Source organism: Orcinus orca, chromosome 6 (genome assembly GCF_937001465.1).
Source record: "Orcinus orca chromosome 6, mOrcOrc1.1, whole genome shotgun sequence".
NCBI lineage: Eukaryota > Metazoa > Chordata > Mammalia > Artiodactyla > Delphinidae > Orcinus > Orcinus orca.
Window position 1 is genome coordinate 54,459,731 of NC_064564.1, and position 25,256 is coordinate 54,484,986.

The following is a 25,256-nucleotide window of genomic DNA, read 5'->3' on the forward strand; positions in this document are numbered from 1 at the left end:
TAGGTATAGTCTTTGTGGTTACCATGGGGCTTACATAAAACATCATATAGTTATAACAAACTATTTTAAGCTGATAACAACTTGACTTCAATTAAATACAACATTCTACACTTTTACTTCTCCTTCCCAAACATTTTATGTTATTGATGTTACAAATTACATCTTTTTGGTTTTTTTGTTTGTTTTGTTTTGTTTTTGTGTGGTAGGTACGCGGGCCTCCCACTGTTGTGGCCTCTCCTGTTGCGGAGCACAGGCTCCAGATGCGCAGGCTCAGCGGCCATGGCTCATGGGCCCAGCCGCTCTGCGGCATGTGGGATCTTCCTGGACCGGGGCACGAACCCGTATCCCCTGCATCAGCAGGCAGACTCTCAACCACCGCGCCACCAGGGAAGCCCACGAATTACATCTTTTTATATTGTCTGCCCATTAACATAATTTTACAGTTATAGTTTTTTACATACATTTGTCTGTTAACCTCTATGCCAACACTAAAAATGATTACACACTATCATTATAGTATCACAATATTCTGTATTCATCTATATAGTCTATATATTTTCCTTTACCAAGTGAGCTTCATAATTTCATATGTTTTCATGTTGCTGTTTAGCATCTTTTTGTTTCAACTTGAAGGGCTCCTTTAAGCATTTCTTGTAGGACAGATCTAGTGGTGGTAAACTCCCTCAGCCTTTGTTTATCTGGGAAAGTCTTTATTTTTCCTTCATTTTATTTTATTTATTTATTTTATACAGCAGGTTCCTATTAGTTATCTATTTTATACATATTAGTGTATATATGTCAATCCCAATCTCCCAATATTTTTCCTTCCTTTTTTTTTTTTCTTTGTGGTACATGGGCCTCTCACTGTTGTGGCCTCTCCCATGGCGGAGCACAGGCTCCGGACGCACAGGCTCAGTGGCCATGGCTCACGGGCCCAGCCACTCCGCGGCATGTGGGATCTTCTCAGACCGGGGCATGAACCCGTGTCCCCTGCATCGGCAGGTGGACTCTCAACCACTGCGCCACCAGGGAAGCCCTTTCCTTCATTTTTGAAGGGCTATTTTGCCAGATATAATATTGTTGGTTGGCAGATTTTTCTTCTGGCCATTATTTCTTTAGATAAGCTTTCTGCCCCTTTCCCTCTCTCTTCTCCTTCTGAGACTCCCACAGTATTAGTCCACTTGATATATCCCATAAGCTCCTTAGGCTTTCTTTACTCTTTTTCATTCTTTTTTCTTTTTACTCCTCTGCCTGGATAATTTCAAATGACCTGTCTTTTATTCCACTGATTCTATTTTCTCCTTGATAAAGTCTGATGTTGAACCTTCTAGTGAATTTTCAGATCAATTATTATATTCTTCAGTTCCCAAATTTGTTTCTTTTTTACATTTTCTATCTCTTGTTGCAATTCTCATTTTGTCCATGAATCATTTTTTGAGCTCACTGAACATCTTTATGATGGTTATTTTAAATTCTTTTTCAGATAACTAATATGCCTGTTTCTTTAGGGTAGATTTCTAGAGATTTATTTTGTTCCTCTGATTGGGCCATTTTACTGTCTCCTTGTGTTCCTTGTAACTTTCTGTTGTTATCCATGAACTTGAAGAAATATCTACCTCTTCTGGCCTTTATGGATTGGCTTTGCATAAGGAAAGAGCTTCATCAGTCAGTCCAGCTAGAGATTCCGGGAACACTCAAATCTTTTCTGTGGATGTGACTTCTCCTAAACTTCTGTGTGTAGATTTCTAATTAGAGGTATTTCCTTTTTTTTTTTTCTTCAGGAGCTGATAAACTCTTGCTCCCTCTGCTGTCTTCTGTACTGGGGTCCTCAGAAATATTAGCATGTCACATAGCTCTTTTTTGCTCTCAGCAGCACCCAGACATCTACCTAGAGTATGTCCAGTTCCTTCAGTGCCCCAAGCTGGCACTGAACAAATAAATACTCATTCCTCAGGCAGCTCCTGAAAAGCCAGAATTCTGGACACACACTCCATTCTTCTTCTCTCTGAGGGAGAGGCCACCAAGCTATATCGCCTTCTGTCTGCTGTGCCACGGGTCCTCTGGAACAGCAGCATGCCATACAGCTTTTTTTGGTTCTCAGTGGCCCCCAGGTATCTAGAGTATGGCAGGTCCCATCAGCAGAGAGAGGTGAGAAAGAAGCCCGTCCTCCAGGCAGGCTTAAGGTCCAGTATACTTTTTCCCTCCATGGGGAGAAGCTGGGAACTGGGAGTTTCCCCCAGATCACAAGGTGGTGTGCCAGAGGGTAGGACTCTGCCAAGACAGTGCCACAAATTTCCCAAGCAACTGCAGTGCAGCTGGTTGTGTACTTGCCAGGGGTGCAGGTGCCTCTTGGCTGCTTTCTGGATTTCTCACAAAAGGAACTGGTCCGAGTATTGTTGTTGAAATGGTGTCTCTGTGGGAAAAAGAAGGTCTGGTGCTTCCTATTCTTCCATCTTGTTGATGTTACCCCAGATTTTCTGCACGTTTAACATATTTTCTTCCTTTCTTTGTTATGGTGGTAAATCACATGGATAAGTTTTCTAATCAAACTTTTTATTTCTGGGATTTCCTGGCTTATTCATGACTTTTTAAAATACATTGTCTGATTAGATTTACCAAGGGTTTGGAAATCAGTGTTACAACTATGTTCACATTAATTTCCATTTCTAACATTTTTTTATCTTGTATTGTCAAAGTTACATTACCCTCATAAAATTAGAAGGAATTTGTTTCTACTTTTTCTACTCTTTGGAAAACTGTGTACGCCTAGTAGAACTTAAATGTGAAACTTAAATTTCAATTTCACCTAAGTGTTCATAATATAGTATTACTTCTTTTATTAAGAACTTTATTAAGGTATAGTTTACATACATAAAATTCACCCATTTTTTAAGTGTATGACTGAATGACTTTTAGTATGTTTATGCACTTGTGCAACTGTCACCACAGACTAATTTTGGAACATACCAGAAAGAAACCTCATGCCCATTAACAGACACTCCTCTCCCATCCCGGGGCCTACACAATCACTAACCTAAATTCTGTCTCTATAGATTTTGCCTTTTCTGGACATTTCATAAATGAAATATTACTATATGTGGTCTTCTGTGACTATTTCTTCCATTTAGCATGTTTTCAAAGTTCATCATTCATGTTGCAGCATGTGTCACTACTTCAATCCTTTGTATTGCAGAGCAATAATCCACTGTACGGATATTTTGTTTCTCTATTCATCAGTTGATGTGCATTTGGGTTGTTTCCACTTTTGGGCTATTATGAATAATGCTACTATAAACATTCATGTACACATTTTTGTGTGAACTTATGTTTTCACTTCTCTTGGGTATATATCTAGGAATGAAATTGCTGGGTAATATGGTAATTCTACATTTTACCTTTTGAGGAACTGCCAAACTGTTTTCCAAAATACCTGTTCCATTTTACATTCCCATCAGCAATGTATAAAAGTTCCAATTCATTTACATCCTCATCAACACGGGTTATTGTTCGTCAATTTATTAGTTTCAGTGATCCAACTTTGGTTTTTCTTGATCATGTCTACTGCATCTTTGCTTTCTACAATATTAACTTTTACCCTTATGTTAATATTTCCTTCTTTCTATTTTCCTTGGGTTTATTCAATTCCTCATTCTTAAATTGAATGGTTAGCTGATCAAAATTTAGCTTTTCTGTAGTTTTAGTATAAGTATTTAAAGGTATACATTTCCATATAGGTACCAGTTTGCCTGCATTCTATAAGTTTTGATATGTATTGTTTCATTATCATTTAGTATGAAGTATTTTCTCAATTTTCATTTTACCTTCTTCTTTGACCCATTAGTTATTCAGAAATGTCTCTATAAGTTTGCATCAGAATTTTTAAACTTAACTTTTTAAATTGATTTCTAATTTCACTTGTGTTAGGCAATATTTTTAATATGATACAAAATTTTTGAAATTTGTAGAGAGCTGTGTTTTGGCCTAGTAATGTGACCATTTTTGGTAACTATTTAGAGCAAGACTTTTTATTACTTTCTTCAAATAATGTATACCCTTAATGACTTTTTTTCAGCTTTATCTTAAAAGTACTGAAGTTATCAATTTTTACATTACTTATTTTGAGCCTAAGTTATTAAATGTTTATATTTTAGAAGCTTTCTGATTCCCTTAATAGCAAAACTCATTGAAATAACTAAAATACATGCACATTTAATTACATTCTTCAATTATTCTCCTTCTCTTCTCATTTCTCAGTTCTTCTCATGGAGTCATCCTATCCTAATCAGCAGCATTTGACAGACGGTTGTTCACGCCTCAAAATAGTTTCATCATTTGGCTTCTTCAATACTCTTTTCTCTTGGTTTTCTTTCTAGTTAACTGGCCTCTCCTTTTCTGGACCTTCCTCATCTGCCCAAACTCTAAGGGTTGGAGGCCCCAGGGCTCAGACCTGGTACCTCTTTTTTTTCCTATTTGCCTTCATTCCCTAGGTGATCCCATCCAGTCTCATGTTTTTAAATATAATCTAAATCCTCCTAACTCCAAAATTCATACCTCCAGCCCAGCCCTCTCCTCTAAATTTTATACTCAGTTATCCTACTGCTCACTTGATATCTTCATTTCAGTGACAAACTGCACTTGGCTACAATGGTAAGCTGTCAATATGATTTTTAGCCCCTAGGGTTTTACATTTATTTTTTGGCAAATTCTGGTGTGCATTTATAAGAATAATTGTTATATTTTAATCCAACTTTGTTGGTATGTTTTCATATAAGGTTCCCACTACCCCACAATAATTAGTATATTATATTGTCAAATATATTCTATCATCAACTTTCTGCTCACTTTAATTAGAATCCTCACTGGTACCTTAAAGACTTAACTTTTTAAACTTTTCCCTATATGATTGGTCATCAAACTCTGTGTGTTAAACCAATGCAAAATCTCCTGCTTTTTTTCTAACTTTTTCTGCTTCTATTAGTATTGTCTAAATACTTATCATCTTTTGCCTTGATATTTAAACTATCTCTTATCTAGCTACTTGCATTGAATTTCTGTTCTCTTGAACTTTAGTATCAGTCCTCACTGTATATCAGAAGCATCTGGGAGCTTTCAAAAACTAGCAAGGTGCAGGGACCACCCCAGTTATTTTAATTTAATTGGTCTAGCATAAGACCTGGGCATAGGTATTTTTAAAACTCCCCAGGTGAGGACAGCATGCAGCTAGGGTTGAAAACCACAGATATATTGGATTACTCATTAGTCTCAACAATCTACTTTCTCACCTTGATGCTTTTCCAAGCTTTCTTTCTTCTAATGATTTTGTTCTACACACAAACCTTTCAAAATCAAATCAAATTTTAAGTCTAAGCCCAAATGCCATCACCTTCAAAAGCCTTACTAAATAATGACATCAATGAATAACAGTCTGTCTTTGTCCACTACATGTCCATGGTATATACTACATACATTCTATATATATAAGAGCTTCCTTGTACAATGGTACACATGTCCAACTTCCCTAATGTATCTTATACAGTGGACAAGGATCATGTTTAATTCATTATTGAATATCCCATTATTAGAGAGTCTTACATGTATTTGGTGCATTAAACTAAATTGAATTATAACCAATATAAACATACATAACTATCCATGTGCAAACCAATATTTGAGGCATTTAAAATCAAACACTAAAATATATGCATATTTAAAAATCATAATAATCCCATAGTGAGAAAAATGTTATAATTTGTCATTTCCAGTTATGTTGATATTTTAATGAGAGATACTTTCCTAAAAGTATATTGATACAAAGTGAAAACACTACTAGGAATATAAGACTGTGCAGTATATTATAACACTGGTTCATTATAAACAGCGATTAAATTTCTAAGTGATGTTTTCAGGTCACATTTTCTTAATATTTTCTGTGGTAAGATCACAAGTGAATCTGAAAACAGTATAGGGAGTATGATTTTACAGTACATTGTGTTCTGAGTGATAATGATAGTTCCTAACAAAGTCTAATAAAAGGCACAGACATTCTGTTACAAATATCACTTGGTTCATCTAGAAGATAGGACGTAGGAATAAGACGGTCACGTCCAATTCCACGTGGATTGTCAGCTCGGATCCTGGTTTTTGCACAGTTTACCTTTCGAACATGATCCGAGTGACATTTCACAAATTCCTGGATAAATGTTGCTACACTCTGCTAGGAGAGAGACAGGCTATGTCATGCACAGATCAATAATAGCACTGTGTTTCATCAGCCTCAAAATCAAAAGTGCTTCATCTGGCAAAAGCCATGGCCCTAGAGAATCTGACATATATAAACTGAATACCCTACAAGGAATGTGTACTACACAAGCTATTGGGGTAAGATAAAAGAAAACTCTGGAGATTAACAATGAAGTACAATAAGAGAGTACTAGTTTTCTACTTCATTATTACGAGAGGCATGAAAACAGATCATAAAAATGGAAATGAGGCTATTTAAAATTCTACAATTCCTGACAGAAAAAAAATGGGTCCTGAACAATAAACACCTTGAATCTTTTTAATAAAGGCTGTTATGTAAATAAATATAAAGCAAAGACAAATATAAGTTTAGGATACAATAGTAACCATATAAATCTCTGTAGACGAAAATGGTGTTTTGGAGATCCACAAAATACAAAATTATACAGTTTACTTCAGACTTAGTAGTTATCATGTTCAATGTTTATTTGCTAAATTAACCTAAAGACCCAAAGTATTTGTTGACTAGGTTATGCTCTGTGGTTTTTAATGCCAGATTCTGACACTTGGCAAAAGTCCTTTATTTGGGGATATATTAAACTTATTTAAGATTAATTCGTTTATGTAATTGGACAAGAGACGAAGCAAACTTGAAAACTCAAATCCTAAAATGAACCTGCTTTGTTTCAGATGGATGTTACCAAAAAAGTTTCTGAGAAGAAAAATCTGCTGTTGCAGAATTTAGCTGTATCTGATTCAGGGGGCAGGGGAATCAAGAATTCATCAAGACTCTCCTCCCCACGGTCCAGGCAGCTGGTCGACTAGGCCGTTGGCCCTCAAGCGGTGCCTTGTCCCTTATTTAGCTCTGGGGAGTGCCTGGCAGACATGAGGGCTGTAGAAATGGACTTGGGGGGCAGACGGGTAAAATTACTTTAGAAGGTGCACTTCCTACCTGTACGAATCCTCTTCTCCTGGGGCTTGTGGATGGAAGAGTTTTAAAGGGTGGATGGATAGTTTGTGAGGAAGGATGGTTGAGACGTCAGAGGCCTGCAATGTGAGTCACAAAAGAGTCTAGAATGGCCTTTCGGCTTAGATGGAAGTAGGCTCTGTGCATCAGTCCCAGAAGACTTGCCCAAGAAGAGGTTCAGACAACAGAAAATAATCCTAAGCAATTGTACAGTGGGTTTCCACTGAAAGTGATTTTTGCTGAATTTGGAGGATATAAAGTTGTAAGCATTGAATCTCTGAATGAAGTTCATCCATCTGAAGGATCTTCAAGATGGCACAGGAGTAAGACGTGGAGATCACCTTCCTCCCCATAAATACATCAAAAATACATCTACATGTGGAACAACTCCTACAGAACACCTACGGAACACAGGCAGAAGACCTCAGAATTTCCAAAAGGCAAGAACTCCCCATGTACCTGGCCATGTCGCTGACAGGGTCTTGGTGCTCCGGCCAGGTGTCAGGCCTGAGCCTCTGAGGTGGGAGAGCTGAGTTCATGACATCTGTCCACCAGAGACTTCCCCGCCCCTCATAATATCAATAGGTGAGAGTTCTCCCACAGATCTCCATCTCAATGCTAAGACCCAGCTCCACTCACCGACCAGCAAGCTACAGTGCTGGACACCCCATGCCAAACAACTAGCAAGAAAGGAACACAACCCCACCCATTAGCAGAGAGGCTGCCTAAAATCATAATAAGTTCAAAGACACCCCAAAACACACCACCAGACGCAGTCCTGCACACCAGAAAGATAAGATCCAGCCTCATTCATCAGAACACAGGCACCAGTTCCCTCCAAAAGGAAGCCTACACAACCCACTGAACCAAACTTACCCAGTGGGAGGAGACAGCAAAAACAACAGGAACTATGAACTTGCAGCCTGTGAAAAGGAGACCCCAAACACAGTAAGTTAAGCAAAATGAAAAGACAGAGAAATACAAAGCAGCTGATGGAGCAAGGTAAAACCCACCAAACCAAACAAATGAAGAGGAAATAGGCAGTCTACCTGAAAAAGAATTCAGAGTAATGATAGTAAAGATTATCCAAAATCTTGGAAATAGAATGGAGAAAATAAAAGAAACATTTAACAAGGACCTAGAAGAACTAAAGAGCAAACAAACAAGGATGAACAACACAGTAAATGAAATTAAAAATTCTCTAGAAGGAATCAGTAGCAGAATAACTGAGGCAGAAGAAAGGATAAGGGACCTGGAAGATAAAATAGTGGAAATAACTACCACAGAGCAGAATACAGAGAAAAGAATGAAAAGAATTGAGAACAGTCTCAGAGACCTCTGGGACAATATCAAGTGCACCAACATTTCAATTATAGGGGGCTCAGAAGAAGAGAAAAAGAAAGGGACTGAGAAAATATTTCAAGAGATTATATTGAAAACTTCCCTCATATGGGAAAGGAAATTGTCAATCAACTCCAGGAAGCACAGAGTCCCATACAGGATAAATCCAAGGAGAAACACGCCAAGATACATATTAATCAAAAAATCAAAAATTAAATACAAAGAAAAAATATTGAAAGCAGCAAGGGAAAAGCAACAAATAACATAAAAAGGAATTCCCATAAGGTTAACAGCTGATCTTTCAGCAGAAACTCTGCAAGCCAGAAGGGAGTGGCAGGACATATTTAAAGTGATGAAAGGGAAAAACCTACAACCAAGATTACTCTACCCAGCAGGAATCTCATTCAGATTCAATGGAGAAAATAAAACCTTTACAGACAAGCAAAAGAGAATTCAGTACCACAAAACCAGCTTTACAACAAATGCTAAAGGTACTTCTGCAGGCATGAAACACCAGAGAAGGAAAAGACATACAACTACCCAAAACAATTAAGAAAATGGTAGTAGGAACATACATGTTGATAATTACCTTAAATGTAAATGGATTAAATGCTCCAACCAAAAGACACAGACTGGCTGAATGGATAGAAAAACAAGGCCTATATATATGCTGCCTACAAGAGACCCACTTCAGACCTAGGGACATGTACAGACTGAAAGTGAGGGCATGGAAAAAGATGTTCCCTACAAATGGAAATCAAAAGAAAGCTGGAGTAGCATTTCTTATATCAGACAAATTAGACTTTAAAATAAAGACTATTACAAGAGACAAAGAAGGACACTACAGAATGATCAAGGGATCAATCCAAGAAGAAGATATAACAATTTTAAATATTTATGCACCCAACATTGGAGCACCACAATACACAAGGCAAATGCTAACAGCCATAAAAGGGGGAATTGACAGTAACACAATCACAGTAGGGGAATTTTAACACCCCACTTTCAACATGGACAGATCATCCAAAATGAAAAAATATAAGGAAACACAAGCTTTAAATGACACAACAGACCAGACAGACTTAATTGATATTTTTAGGACATTCCACCTGAAAGTGGAAGAATATACTTTCTTCTCAAGTGTACATGGAATGTTCTCCAGAATAGACCACATATTGGGTCACAAATCAAGCCTTGGAAAATTTAAGAAAACTAAATAGTATCAAGCATCTTTTCTGACCACAACGCTATGAGACTAGAAATCAATTACAGGAAAAAAAACAGTAAAAAACACAAATCCATGGAGGCTAAACAGTGCACTGCTAAATAAGCAAGAGATCACTGAAGAAATCAAAGAAGAAATTAAAAAAACCCGAGAAACAAATGACAAGGAAAACACGACAATCCAAAACCTATGGGAAGCGGCAAAAGGAGTTCTAAGAGGGAAGTACATAGGATTTCAAGTTCACCTCAAGAAACAAGAAAAATCTCAAATAAACAATGTAACCTTACACCTAAAGCAACTAGAAAAAGAAAAACAAAGAAAACCCAAAGTTAGGAGAAGGAAAGAAATCATAAAGATCAGAATAGAAAGAAATGAAATACAAAAGAAGAAAATGATAGCAAAGATCAATAAAACTAAAATTTGGTTCTTTGAGAAGATAGACAAAATTCATAAAGCTTTAGCCAGACACATCAAGAAAAAAAGGGAGAGGACTCAAATCAATGAAATTAGAAATGAAAAAGGAGATATTACAACTGACACTGCAGAAATATAAAAGATCATAAGAGACTATTATAAGCAACTATATGCCAATAAAATGGACAACCTGGAAGAAAGGGACAAATTCTTGGAAAAGTACAACTTTCCAAGACTGAACAAGGAAAAATTAGAAAATATAAACAGACCAATCACAGGTAATGAAATTGAAACTAATTAAAAATCTTCCAGGGCTTCCCTGGTGGCACAGTGTTTAAGAAAATGCCTGCCAATGCAGGGGACATGGGTACGATCCCTGGTACGGGAAGATCCCAAGTGCTGCAGAGCAACTAAGCCTATGTGCCACAACTACTGAGCCTGTGCTCTAGAGTCTGTGCGCCACAACTACTGAAACCTGCGCGCCTAAGAGCCTGTGCTGCACAGCAAGAGAAGCCACCAAAATGAGAAGCCTGTGCACTGCAAAAAGAGTAGCCCCTCTTCGCCGCAACTGGACAAAGCCCGCATGCAGCCATGAAGACACAACAAGGCCAAAAATAATAATCAATAAATAAAATAAATACATTTATAGAAAACAAAATCTTCCAGCAGAGAGGGTGTGGAGAAAATGGAACCCTCTTGCACTGTTGGTGGGAATGTAAATTGATACAGCTACTATGGAGAACAGTATGGAGGTTCCTTAAAAAACTAAAAATAGAACTACCATACGACCCAGCAATCCCACTACTGGGCATATACCCTGAGAAAACCATAATGCAAAAAGAGTCATGTACCACAATGTTCATTGTAGCACTATTTACAGTAGCCAGGACATGGAAGCAACCTAAGTGTCCATCAACAGATGAACGGATAAAGAAGATGTGGCACATATATACAAAGTAATATTACTCAGCCATAAAAAGAAATTCAGTTATTTGTAGTGAGGTGGATGGACCTAGAGTCTGTCATACAGAGTGAAGTAAGTCAGATGTAGAAAAACAAATATCATATGCTAACACATATATATGGAATCTAAAAAAAAAAAAGGTTCTGAAGAACCTAGGGGCAGGACAGGAATAAAGACATAGAGACTGGACTTGAGGACACAGAGAGAGGGAAGGGTAAGCTGGGACGAAGTGAGAGAGTAGCACTGATACATATACACTACCAAATGTAAAATAGATAGCTAGTGGGAAGCAGCTGCATAGCACAGCAAGATCAACTTGGTACTTTGTGACCACCTAGAGGGGTGGGATAGGGAGAGTGGGAGAGAGACACAAGATATGGGGATATATGTATATGTATAGCTGATTCACTTTGTTATAAAGCAGAAATTAACACAACGTTGTAAAGCAATTATACTCCAATAAAGATGTTAAGAAAAATAAAAAAACATAAAAAAAAAATCTTCCAGCAAATAGAAGTCCAGGACCAGATGGCTTCACAGGTGAATTCTATCAAACATTTAGAGAAGAGTTAACACCTACCCTCCTCAAACTCTTCCAAAAAATTGCAGAGGGAGGAACAATCTCAAACTCGTTTTATGATGCCATCATCACCCTGATACCAAAACTAGACAAAGATACTACAAAAAAAGAAAATTATAGACCAATATCAATGATGAACATAGATGCAAAAATATTCAATAAAATACTAGCAAATAGAATCTGACAACACATGAAAAGGATCATACACGATGATCAAGTGGGATTATCCCAGGGATGCAAGGATTCTTCAATAAACGTAAAACAATCAATGTGATACACCATATTAACAAATTAAAGAATAAAAACCATATGAACATCTCAATAGATGTAGAAAAAGTTTCTGACAAAATTCAACACCCAATTATGATAAAAACACTCCAGAAACTGGGCACAGAAGGAACCTCCCTCGACATAATAAAAGGTATATATGACAAACCCACAGCAAATATCATTGTCAATGGTAAAAAACTGAAAGCATTTCTTCTAAGATCAGGAACAAGACAAGGATGTCCACTCTTGCCACTATTATTCAACATAGTTTTGGAAGCTTTAGCCACTACAATCAGAGAAGAAAAAGAAATAAAAGGAAACCAAATCGGAAAAGAAGAAGTAAAACTGTCACTGTTTGCTGATGATATGATACTATACATAGAAAATCCCAAAGATGTGACCAGAAAACTACTAGAGGTAATCAATGAATTTGGTAAAGTAGCAGGATACAAAATTAATGCACAGAAATTTCTTGCATTACACTATACACTGACATTATACACTAACAAAGAAAGATCAGAAAGAGAATTTAAGGAAACAATTCCATTTACCGTCGCAACAAAAAAATAAAATACCTAGGAATAAACCTACCTAATGAGGCAAAAGACCGGTAATCAGAACACTATAAAACACTGATGAAAGAAATCAAAGATAACATAAAGAGATGGAAAGATATACCACGCTCCTGGATTGGAAGAATCAATACTGTGAAAATGACTATACTACCCAAAGCAATCTACAGTTTCAATGCAATCCCTATCAAATTACCAATGGCAATTTTCACAGAACTAGAACTAGAAATTTTACAATTTGTATGGAAACACAAAAGACCCCGCATAGCGAAAGCAATCTTGAGTAAGAAAAACGGAGCTGGAGGAATCCAGCTCCCTGACTTCAGACTATACTACAAAGCTACACTAATCAAGACAGTATGGTACTGGCACAAAAACAGAAATATAGATCAATGGAACAGGATAGAAAGTCCAGAGGTAAACCCATGCACATATGGTCACCTTATCTATGATAAAGGAGTCAGGAATATACACAGTGGAGAAAAGACAGCCTCTTTAATAAGTGGTTCTGGGAAAAATGGATAGACAAATCAAAAAGAATGAAATTAAAACACACCCTAACACCATACACAAAAATAAACTCAAAATGGATTAAAGACCTAAATGTAAGGCCAGACACTATAAAACTCTTAGAGGAAAACACAGGTGGAACACTCTATGACATAAGTCACAGGTAGATCCTTTTTGACCCACCTCCTGGAGAAATGGAAATGAAAACAAAAATAAACAAATGGGACCTAATGAAACTTCAAAGCTTTTGCACAGCAAAGGAAACCTTGAACAAGACGAAAAGACAACCCTCAGAATGGGAGAAAATATTTGCAAACGAAGCAACTGACAAAGGATTCATCTCCGAAATATACAAGCAGTGGGCCTCCCTGGTGGTGCAGTGGTTGAGAGTCCGCCTGCCGATGCAGGGGACATGGGTTCGTGCCCTGGTCCGGGAAGATCCCACATGCCATGGAGCGGCTGCACCCGTGAGCCATGGCCACTGAGCCTGCGCATCCAGAGCCTGTGCTCCACAACAGGAGAGGCCACAACAGTGAGAGGCCCCCGTATCGCAAAAAAAAAAAAAAAAAAAAAAAGGCAGAAGACCTAAAAAGACATTTCTCCAAAGAAGATATACAGATTACCGATAAACACATGAAAGAATGCTCAGTATCACTAATCATTAGAGGAATGCAAATCAAAACTACAATGAAGTATCACCTCACACTGGTCAGAATGGCCATCATCAAAAAATCTACAAACAATAAATGCTGGAGAGGGTGTGGAGAAAAGGGTACTCTCCTGCACTGTTGGTGGGAATTTAAATTGATACAGCCAGTATGGAGAACAGTATGGAGTTTCCTTAAAAGCTAAAAATAGAACTACCGTATGACCCAGCAATCCCACTACTGGGCATATACACCGAGAAAACCATAATTCAAAAAGATACACGTACCACAATATTCACTGCAGCACTATTTACAGTAGCCAGTACGTGGAAGAAACCTAAATGTCCATCAATAGATGAATGGATAAAGAAGATGTGGAGCATATATACAATGGAATATTACTTGGCCATAGAAAGGAATGAAATTGAGTTTTTGGTAGTGAGGTGGATGGACCTAGAATCTGTCATACAGAGTGAAGTAAGTCAGAAAGAGAAAAACAAATATCGTATGCTAACCCATATATATGGAATTGAAAAAAGCGGTACTGATGAACCTAGTGGCAGGGCAGGAATAAAGACACAGATGTAGAGAATGGACTTGAGGGTACAGGGTGGGAAGGGGAAGCTGGGATGAAGTGAGAGAGTAGCACTGACATATATACATTACCAAATTGTAAAATGGATGGCTAGTGCGAAGCTGCTGCATAGCACAAGGAGATCAACTTGATGCTTTGTGATGACCTAGAGGGGTGCGATAGGGAGGCTCAAGAAAGAGGGGATATGGGGATATATGTATACATATAACTGATTCACTTTGTTGTATAGCAGAAACTAACACAACATTGTAAAGCATTTATAGTCCAATAAAGATATGAAAAAAAAAAATAAAAGAGTCTGCCTGCCAATGCAGGGGACATGGGTTTGAGCCCTGGTCCAGGAAGATCCCACATCTTGCAGAGCTACTAATCCTGCGTGCCGCAACTACTGAGCCTGCGCTCTAGAGCTCGTTAGCCACAACTACTGAGCCCACGACCCACAACTACTGAGCCTACGACCCACAACTACTGAAGCCTGCACACCTAGAGCCTGTGCTCCGCAACGAGAAGCCGCCGTAATGAGAAGCCCGTGCACCACAATGAAGAGTAGCCTCTGCTAGCCACAACTAGAGAAAGCCTGCGTGCAGCAACGAAGACCCAACGCACCCAAAAAGAAGAAAAAATTAAGATTCTTTCATGTTATATTGTGTGTCAATATTTCACTAATATTGGTGATTTAATAATATTCCTTGTATGAATATATCACAATCTGTTTATCCGCTCACTAACAAACGGACATTTCTGTTGTTTCTACCTTTTGACTATTATTAATAATGCTGCTATGAATAATACTGCCTTAACATTGACTGTCTTCTTATATGGTGTCTTAAGGTAAGATAGAGGCAAGAGATTGGGTTTTCTCATTTCTTTTCTGAGCATGCACATAGCTCTATGAATGCATGTGTCCTCTAGATTCGCAAGAATATGTCAGAGCCTTTCAAAACTCTTATGGGCATCTCATTCCCCATTCAAGCTATTTGGTTAATATATTGTTTGACGAAAACTGGAATCCATCACCCTCAGGCAACCTGAAGTTAAGACACTTGCCTGTACTGTAGCTGACAACCCCATCCACCAACCCCTCCCTGCCAAGAAGAGAGCTGTCCACACTGAATGAGATCAGAGTGGCTGGGGTCTTCCAGAGAACCAATGGATAGAGCAAATAATGACAATTAATTGGGAATGAGGCTTTCAAGGAGCTCCAGTTCCATTCTGCTTCTTCTGGTAGCTGCCAGGATGCATGGGGAACATTCACTATTATTTTTCCAAGACTATTGCTGACCTGGGACAAATTAAAATGCCTGTTCCATCAAAGTTTCCTGTTCTTATCTAGACACATTTATTTTTCTTGAATTAACACTCCTTAGATCCTTGCAAGTATGGTTAATTTCCAGAGTTTCACTGAAGAATTGTAAGTGATCCCTAATATGCACACAGAGTCTCTATAAAATGCTTTATAGTTTTCATGTAAAATACCTCTGCTTGATCTTCAATCTTTTTAAAGATAAGGAATTCATCTTTTCAGCTTAGAAAACCTGTAACTTCCTTGAACCATCTATTAATTCCCTTAGGAATATTACATTAACGCTTAGAAGACTTGGTTCTGTACCCAGTGTTATGAAAATGTTGATTCTCAACAATTTTTGCCCTTTTTTCCATTGTTTTTATGGAAGAGTATATTTTCAAAGTCCTTACACTAATAGTGATATATGCTACAACATGGATGAACTTTGAAAACATTATGCTAAGTGAAAGAAGCCAGACACAAAAGGCCAGGTATTGTTGATTCCATCTATATTAAATGTCTAGAATACGCAAATCCAAATAAACAGAATGTAGATTAGTGATTGCCTAGGGCTCAGAGAGATGGAGAAATGGAAGGATGGTAAGCAAAGGGTTCAGGGTCTCTTTTTGACGTTATGAAAATGTTCTAAAATTGATTTTGGTGAAGGTTGCACAACTTTGTCCATATTGTAACAACCACTGAATTAAATGATAGAATTGTCTGGTATGTGAATTACGTTTCATTAAAGTTACTGCCAAAAACAATAATAGTGGGTGATTTTACCCACTCTCAATAATTGATACTTCATTTACCTCACTCTCAATAATTGACAAAACTGAACAGAAAACCAGCAACAACAGAAGAGGTGAACATCAGTATTAACCAACTACATGTAAGAGATATATATAGAACACCCAACCCAACAACAGCAAAATACAAATTCTTATCAAGTGCAAATGGAACATTCTCCAAGATCTACTATATGTTAGGTCACAAAACAAGTCTTAATACATTTATAAAAACCAGATCATAGAAAGTAACTTCCAGTGTAAGTGTGGAACATGGGTCAAGATTGGGTATAAGTCCACTCTTGGAATAAAGGCCAAACACAGTTCCTGTTAGTACAACTAGTATACCACTAATCTTTATAAGTAAAACATTTCTAAGCATTGCTTGAATCAAACCACTAGATATTGGAAGTAGGGAATTTATAATTCAAAATTATGTGTGATAGTGGTTTAAAAAGTATTTTCTAGAATGATGAAAATATTACTTCTGTGTAAACAATAAATCATTCCTTATACACACAAATACCTTTAAGAATGGATACTTGAGCAGTCTCCCAAGGCAATAGAAATAAAAGCAAAAATAAACAATAATATTGGGAACTAATCAAACTTACAAGCTTTTGCACAGCAAAGGAAACCATAAACAAAACAAAAAGACAACCTACCAACTGGGAGAAAATATTTGCAAGTGGTGTGACCAACAGAAGCTTAATTTCCAAAATATACAAACAGATCATACAATTCAATAACAACAAAGGCAAAGAAAAATTCAATCAAAAAAGGGCAGAAGACCTAAGTAGACATTTCTCCAAAGAAGACATACAGATGGCTCATAGGCACATGAAAAGATGCTCATCATTGTTAATTATTAGAGAAATGAAAATCAAAACTGCAATGAGGTACCAACTCACACCAGTCAGAATGGCCACCATCAAAAATTTACAAATAACAGATGCTGGAGAGGGTGTGGAGAAAAGGGAATCCTCTTACACTGATGGTGGGAATGTACATTGTTGTAACCACTATGGAAAATAGTATGGAGGTTCCTCTAAAAACTAAAAATGGAGTTGCCATGTGATCCAGCAATCCCACTCCTGAGGATATACCCAGACAAAACTGTAATTCAAAAAGATACATGCACCCCTATGTTCAGAGCAGCACTATTTACAATAGCCAAGACATGGAAACAACCTAAATGTCCATTGACAGATGAATGGATAAAGATGTGGTATACACACACACACACACACACACACACACACACACACACACACACACAATGGAATATTACTCAGCCATTAAAAAGAATGAAATAATGCCATTTGCAGCAACACAGTTGGACCTAGGGATTTTCATACTAAGAGAAGTAGGTCAGAAAGAGAAAGTCAAATACCATATGATATCACTTATATATGAAATCTAAAATACAACACAAATGAACATATCTATGAAACAGAAGAGACTCAGAGACACAGAGAACTTGTGGTTGCCAAGGGGGAGGAGGGGTAGGGAAAGGAAGGATTGGGAGTTTGGGATTAGTAGACGCAAACTATTATATACAGGATGGATAAACAAGGTCCTGCTGTATAGCACAGGGATTACATTCAATTCCTTGTGATAAAACCATAACAGAAAGGCATATGAAAAAGAATATATATGTATAATTGAGTCACTTTGCTGTCAGCAGAAATTAACACAACATTGTAAATCGACTATACTTCAATAAAAAATTTTTAAAAAGAATAGAGACTTAAGGAATAATCTGTTCTTTTTTATTTGCTTTAAGATTAAATTATGATAACCAGCAGTAAGGTATACTGTGTCTAAAAATTGTTACAGAAAACTCAGCTCACCTGAGTAAAAATATATGTGCTATAGGAACACATTAATATAGATATTTAAATTAAAATCTTCACATTTTATACTAGTATTTGCGAAGAAGAGCTGGGGCAATTACTAGTTAATAATGTGATTTATAATGATAAATGGAAAGTTTTAGACATGGGCAAATGGGCGAGCTAAATGAATTTATGGAGCCTGCTTTTAAAATCTAAGATATAACAGAATAAATATGACATAAAAATTTTAAGGTAAAGAAAAAAACTAAGTGGAAAAGGAATTCTAGTAAAATACTTGTCAAAAGATTTGGAAGACCTTATTTAAGAAATCTAGATATTAAACATTTCATCAGTTAGCAGTGTCTGGGAAATTTTTAAACTCATAGACATGTCTAACACAAATATGAACCAAACAACACATGTAAAACAAAATATCCATTTTTATAATATAGTCTACTGGAATTTATTTGTAAAGTTCCCTTTACCTTTATTGTCTGTCTGCTTGTTTGAAACCGCTGATCAGACACTTGCTGCTGGTGAAGGAGCTTTTCATTGACTTCTTTATATTCTTTAATAGACAGTTCTGCTGCTTTTTTGGCATTCAAAAGTACACTGTTCTGTTGTTGCAAGGATACTATACGTTCTCGTAATAAAATAATACTGCTATTTGACTTGTGGGCCATTATATTTTTCCAGTTTTCTCTGTTAACTATACAAAAAGAATGTTAATAATTTTTTTAAAAATCTCATTAAATTAAAAAGACATTGTTAATTTCATATGTATTCTTACCTCTGGTAGGACCTGTCGTATGTGAACTCTTTTGAATATTACTATTCTTCTTTTGAAAAGTTGGTTTTTTGGCATTCTTGTGAAAATAATTCTAAATTTGAAAGTTTCATAAAAATTAGATTATTACTCAATAACAATTTCAAGTGAACCAACATAGTATACAATATTTCTTTACTTAAAAACATATTTGTGCAGAGTTAAAAAATAAGTCTGGACAATAAAATTCTATAATTGATGCCAAGAACTCATAAATGAACATAATATGTGCACTAATGTTGACCTAGCAGGTAGAAGATAAGAATACAAAAATGAACCCAAAAGTAGTAGAAACTTAACCTATGAACAGTTTACAAAGCTAGGAGCAAAAATAGTAAAAGTGACAAAAATAAAATAACTATATTTAATAATGTATTCTCTGGGAATCTAGTTCCTTTTCTCAAATACTGTTCTCCATTGTAGAATGACAAATCCCTTCTTATAAATGAAGCTAAAATAATGTTGATGAAAATAAAGTAACTTTCCTTGAATCTGTATCTTTTCCTCATGACATTCCAACACACTGAGACTAAATAAAATGAAGCCATGTTGACTTTTGTTCCAAACTGTTTCACCGATCTATAAAAGCTTTCCCAAAACAAAAACTTAAATAGGAATATGTTTCAAAATATTATAAATCCTAATAATAAAATATGTTGTTTTGTTTAAGAATTTATTGCCCGGGAAACAGGAAAAATATCAACCTAGAAAACTATTTCTTTAAAAAAAGGAATTTTTTTCAAACAACCCAATTCAGGAACATATAAATAATTATAATAAAAATGGAAGGAAAAAATAAATTTGACCAAATGTTACTTTGACAACGAGCCATATATTTTATATCAACAGATATATAAACTATACTATATTATACATAAGGCATGGCCCTAAAGTAATAGAACTGATTTATTAACACAAATACCAGAAACTTCTAACTAAGATAGGGTTTTCCTTTAAACGAATTACTTTCCTTTAAACGAACTATGTTTCATTAAATATCTCATTTGAACTTGTCTTCAGAACCAGTATATAAGATATATTTTTAAATGTTTCATTCCCTTATTAAGATTCAGTTAACATTATGCACTGGTCATGTATCTACCACTATAAAAAGATCCAAAATAGAACTATCAAATTACCAATATTAGTTACCAGACTTGATATCAAATTAACTGGACCTAAAATAAAAAAGAGGCTTCCATTTCCAGTATTATTATTGATCAGAAATCCAGAAATATTCTTATACTTTTGAAGGAAGCACACTTAAAGCATGTTTTAAACATGACAAAGTGTTAAGGGAAATTCTGAGGCCAAAAATAAAGTAAAGCAAGAATTCAGAAGGATTTCCCTGGCGGTCCAGTGGTTATGATTCCAGGCTTTCGCTGCTGGGGGCCCAGGTTCAATCTCAGGGACTAAGATCCCACAAGCCGTGTGGTGCAGTGAAAAAAAAAAAGAATCCAGAGAGACAAGTGACAAGCAAAGTGGCTAGCAAAATATAGGACAACTCATAATCCCTTGTGACCTTGAAATTCAATTTAAATACCAAAGCAGAATATAGGAGGAAAGGAAAGAAAGCCTAGGCCCCAGCTCCAGATGAGAAATTGGAAGTCACAAAGCTAGGGCACTGTATATAGCAATAGCCTGTACCTTTTTTATTGCTGAGTAGTATTCTATGGTATCGATGTATCATAGTTTGATTAACCATTCAGCTATTAAAGAAAATTTTGGTCATTGCAGTTTTTAGCTATTAAAAATAAAGCTGTTATGACCATTCATGTACAAGCTTTTTAGGTAAACATAAATTTTCATTTCTATAAGTGTCCAAGAGTGAGAAAGCTGGGTTGTATGGTGAGCATATGATTAATTTTTTTTTTTTTAAAGAAACTGCCTACTGTTTCCCAGTGCTATACCACTTTATATTCACACAAGCACTGCATAAGAGATCCAGTTTCTCTGCATCCTTGTTAGCACTTGGTATTGTCACTATTTTTTATTTTAGGTGTTCTAACAGATGTGTATCTCATCAGGGTCTTAATCTGCATTTCCCTAATGGTTAATGATGTTGAATGTCTTTATGTGTGCGTACTTGCCATACATTTATTCTTTTCAGTGAAACGTCTGTTCATGTCTTTTGCCTGTTTTCTCCTTAGATTGTTTGATTTTCTACTGTTGAGCTTTAACAAAATCCTTATATATTCAAGATATCCGTCCTTTGTCAAATATATGATTTATAAATACTTCCTCCCAGTCTGTAGTATGCCTTTTTTTTTTTTTTTTTGCGGTACGCGGGCTTCTCACTGTTGTGGCCTCTCCCGCTGCGGATCACAGGCTCCGGACGCGCAGACTCAGCGGCCATGGCTCACGGGCCCAGCCGCTCCGCGGCACGTGGGATCTTCACGGACCGGGGCACGAACCCGTGTCCCCTGCATCGGCAGGCGGACCCCCAACCACTGCGCCACCAGGGAAGCCCTGTAGTATGTCTTTTTAATCCTCTTAATAGGGTCTTTCACAAAGCAAAAGTTCTTAATATTTCATGAAGTCAAAATTTGATGTTTTCTTTTAGGGATCATGCTTTTGGTAACATGTCTAAAAATTCTTCAGCAAGTCTTAACTCCCAGAGATTTTCCTTATGGTTCCTTCTGAAAGTTTTATAATTTGTTTTACACTTATATCTGTGATCTATTTCAAGTTAATTTCTGCATAAGATGTGAGGTTTAGGTATAGGTTTATTGTTTTTTGCCTAGGGATCTCCAGTTGTTCCAGCACTATTTGTTGAAAAGACTATCCTTCCTCTATTGAACTGCTTTTGCACACTTTTCAAAAATCAGTTGTTTTTCATACATGTGGAGCCACTTCTAAGTTCTATATCCATCATGTAAGTATTAAACCTTTCTTCCCCTCTTGGTGGGTGTTTGGTGTCACCAGTCCTGACATCAAATTGAGTGGTGGGGAATGATGACATCCTCTGTGGGGCAGACACAAAATAGTTATCTTATTTTTTGGTTAATTTCCCATTTGGTTCTTTTCTATATATTCTATTTCATTGATGAGAATTTCTATTTCATTCTTGAGATGTTCTATTTTTTCATTTGTTTCAAACCTGTTTGTAAATGCTTGTTGAAGCATTTTTAATGACAGCTACTTTAAAGTGCTGTCATATAATCTGTCTATGTCATCTTGCTGTTACCTTCTGTTGTTTCCTTTTTTTCATGCAAGTTGAGGTGTTCCTGGTTGCTAGGTATAATGAGTGATTTTCAGTTATATCCTGGACATTTTGGGTATTATGTTTCAAGACTCCATATCTTATTTAAATCTTTTGTTTTAGCAGGCTTCCTCTGATGCCACACTCATGGGGCAAGGAGGACCACCTCATTACCGCCAGTTGGGGATAGAAGTGCAGTCTCTGCTGACACCCTGGTTGGGGAGGGGCACCTCATTACTCTTGGTGGGGGTGAAAGTTCAGGCTCCCCACAGACCTCTGCTAATACCACCCTGGTTGGGAAATGGAGCAGGACTTTGTTTCTGCTCCTAACTTGGCCTCTCTTGACACAGTGCGGAGGGTGTGGGAGGTTTTACAGATACGCGAGGTAATGAAAGTCCGAATTTCTGCACTTCACCTCTGAAATCTAGAGGAACCCTGCTAGGAAACAAAAGGGGCATCTCTTTATTGCTGGATAGAGGTAGATGTCCAGCTCCCCATGTGGTCTCTAATGACATAAATTGAGGGAGTCATTACCATTGGCCCCTCACTGGGCCCTGTTAGAAGGAGGAGGGATGCCTTCTTATAGCCAGGTGAGAGTGAAAGTGTAGGTTCCCCACTAGGTCTTTACTGGTGGGGGTAGCTGTAGGGTTGTAATTTTTTCTGTGGTGTTCGGCTAGAGTAGTACAGTTATTGTGTAAAAGTCTTCTGTCTTACTGGGCTGTCCATTTCCTAGTCCTTTGACTAGAGAGAACAGGGTTTTACAGGGGGCTTTTATCATCTAACCAATTGGCCTTTCCAAGTTGCAGGTTTCTTCAGCACCCAGGCCAGGATATGTCAGGCAAAATGAAAACCCAGAGAACTCACCAATCATGTTCTTCTTTCAGTGCTGAGATCCCTACCCAGTGTGTCTCCTCTCCACCTTTCAGAGTCTTCTCATAGTTTTATTATTAAATTTATATTTATACAGTCCCTATCAAAATCCCAAAGGATTGTTTGTGAGAAGCTGATTCTAAAGAGCCAAGGACCAAGAATACTGAAGAGACCCTTGAAAGAAAACAAGGTGGGAGACTTGCTCTATTATAAATCAGGAGTACTATACAATAATCTTAATGAGACAGTATGGTATAGATAAATATACTGATGGAACAGAAGAAAAAGTCTAGAGACATACCTGCATGTATATGCACGTGTGATTTACAGCAAAGTTGGTGCTGTTGAACAGTGGGGCAAAGTGTAAAACTTAATCCCTATCATTCATCACATGCAAAAATCAATGCCAGACAGACATAAAAATCAAAACAGTAAATCAGTTAAAATAGAAAAAGATAACAAGTAAGGTAGTATAAAAAATATCTAAGTTGAAGTAGGTAAAAAATAATTACAGAGAACATAAAAAGTGTTATTCATACAGGAAAAAAATTGTTAAATTTGACCACAATAGAATTATGATGTTCTATTCCCCAAAAGATTCCAATAAAAAAGGTGAAAAGGCATAGCATGGAGTAGGGCAAGATATCTACAGTGTATATAATCAACATAAGGCTCATATGTAGCATATGTAAGAACTCCTACAGATGAATAAGAAAAAGACGGACAACTCATTTGTAAATGGCACAGAGTTGAGGAAGCAATTCACTGAAGAATTCCAAATGGTCAATAATTGTAAGAAAGTATTATTTAACACTTTATTAGTAATCACACAACGTAAACTAAACCCACAATGATATACCTCAACATACAAACAAAAGTGGCTGAGATAAGAAGGACTAACATAACAAATGTTGATGAGAAGCAGTAAAAACGTTTACAGCCTGTTGGTGGGTACAACACTTTGGAAAATAGCAGTATCACCGAAAATCGTAGAAACAGTCTATGGTGCAGTAATTCTATCCCCTAGGGATTTCATTACAGACACGTCCATACCAGTACAGTGGAAGACATTTACAAGAATATTCATTGCAACATTATTTGCAAGAAATCCAAACTGAAGCAACCCAAAATTCAGCAATAGAATGGATAAATAAACTGTGATATATTCGGACAATGAAATACTATATACAACAAAAAAAATGAATGAACTCCACATAACACTGAATAAAATAAGGCAAGAAACAAAAGAAGACATACCTTATAGATTCCATAAAGTTCAAAAGCAGGCAAAATTAACCATAATATTAGAAGAAATAAAATTATAAAGAAAAGAAGGGGAGTGATTAAAGGTAAGATAATGGTTACCTTTGAGTGAGGGAGAAGTTCTATTTCCCAAACCCAATTGGTACAATTTGATCAACTGTTACTTTCGGACTGCCAACAATGTACACAGATCTACTCAAAGTAGTTTACACTAACACTCTCTTGTTTTATGAATAGAATTATGAGTTCCTTTTATTTATAAACTCATTAAGCAGCACAAAATCGACTGCAAATAAACAAAATTCACAATAATATAATGTATAACAAAATAGTTTTCTGTAAAATCTATTTATCAACCAACCACTCAATCAGCAGGTACTTAGAATATAATTCTTCATCATGGTAGTAACTAAAATAAACTTTTGTCATCCTGGAACTTTTTCCTCTAAAGTTCTGGCCAGATCTCAAATAATAAACACTTTGAATTAGGTTTTTAAAGAACCTTATATGTTACTTCAATGGTAATCTTTTTTTTTTAAACAAAATAAAATTACCTTTTTTCATTTTTTCACTGATTTACGTTGAATAGATAAAACTTTTGATGACATGATGTATCAATGATAAGAATTATTGAATAAGTTGTTTTGGAACATCAATATTTTAAGATTTAAAATATATTGGGGATGGGGGGTGCTTCAAGATGGTGGAGTAAGATGTGGAGGAGATCACCTTCCTCCCCACAAATACATCAGAAATACATCTACATGTGGAACAACTCCTACAGAACACCTACTGAAAACTGGCAGAAGACCTCAGACTTCCGAAAAGGCAAGAAACTCCCCACGTACCTGGCCGTGAG

The 25,256-nt window shown here is 36.6% G+C and overlaps 1 protein-coding gene across 8 annotated transcripts in view; it reads right to left on the reverse strand.

Annotated features, from left to right (window-relative positions):
• The window catches only part of CNTLN (centlein), a 331,436-nt gene that overhangs the window by 67,946 nt on the left and 238,234 nt on the right, over window positions 1–25,256 (reverse strand). For all 8 annotated transcript variants that reach the window (XM_033439732.2, XM_033439731.2, XM_049711050.1 and 5 more), the window contains 2 exons: window positions 19,027–19,117; window positions 18,722–18,945 (listed from right to left, as the gene is read on the reverse strand). In XM_033439732.2, the coding sequence (XP_033295623.1) occupies window positions 18,722–18,945; window positions 19,027–19,117 (315 nt within the window). The remainder of the gene's footprint in view (window positions 1–18,721; window positions 18,946–19,026; window positions 19,118–25,256) is intronic.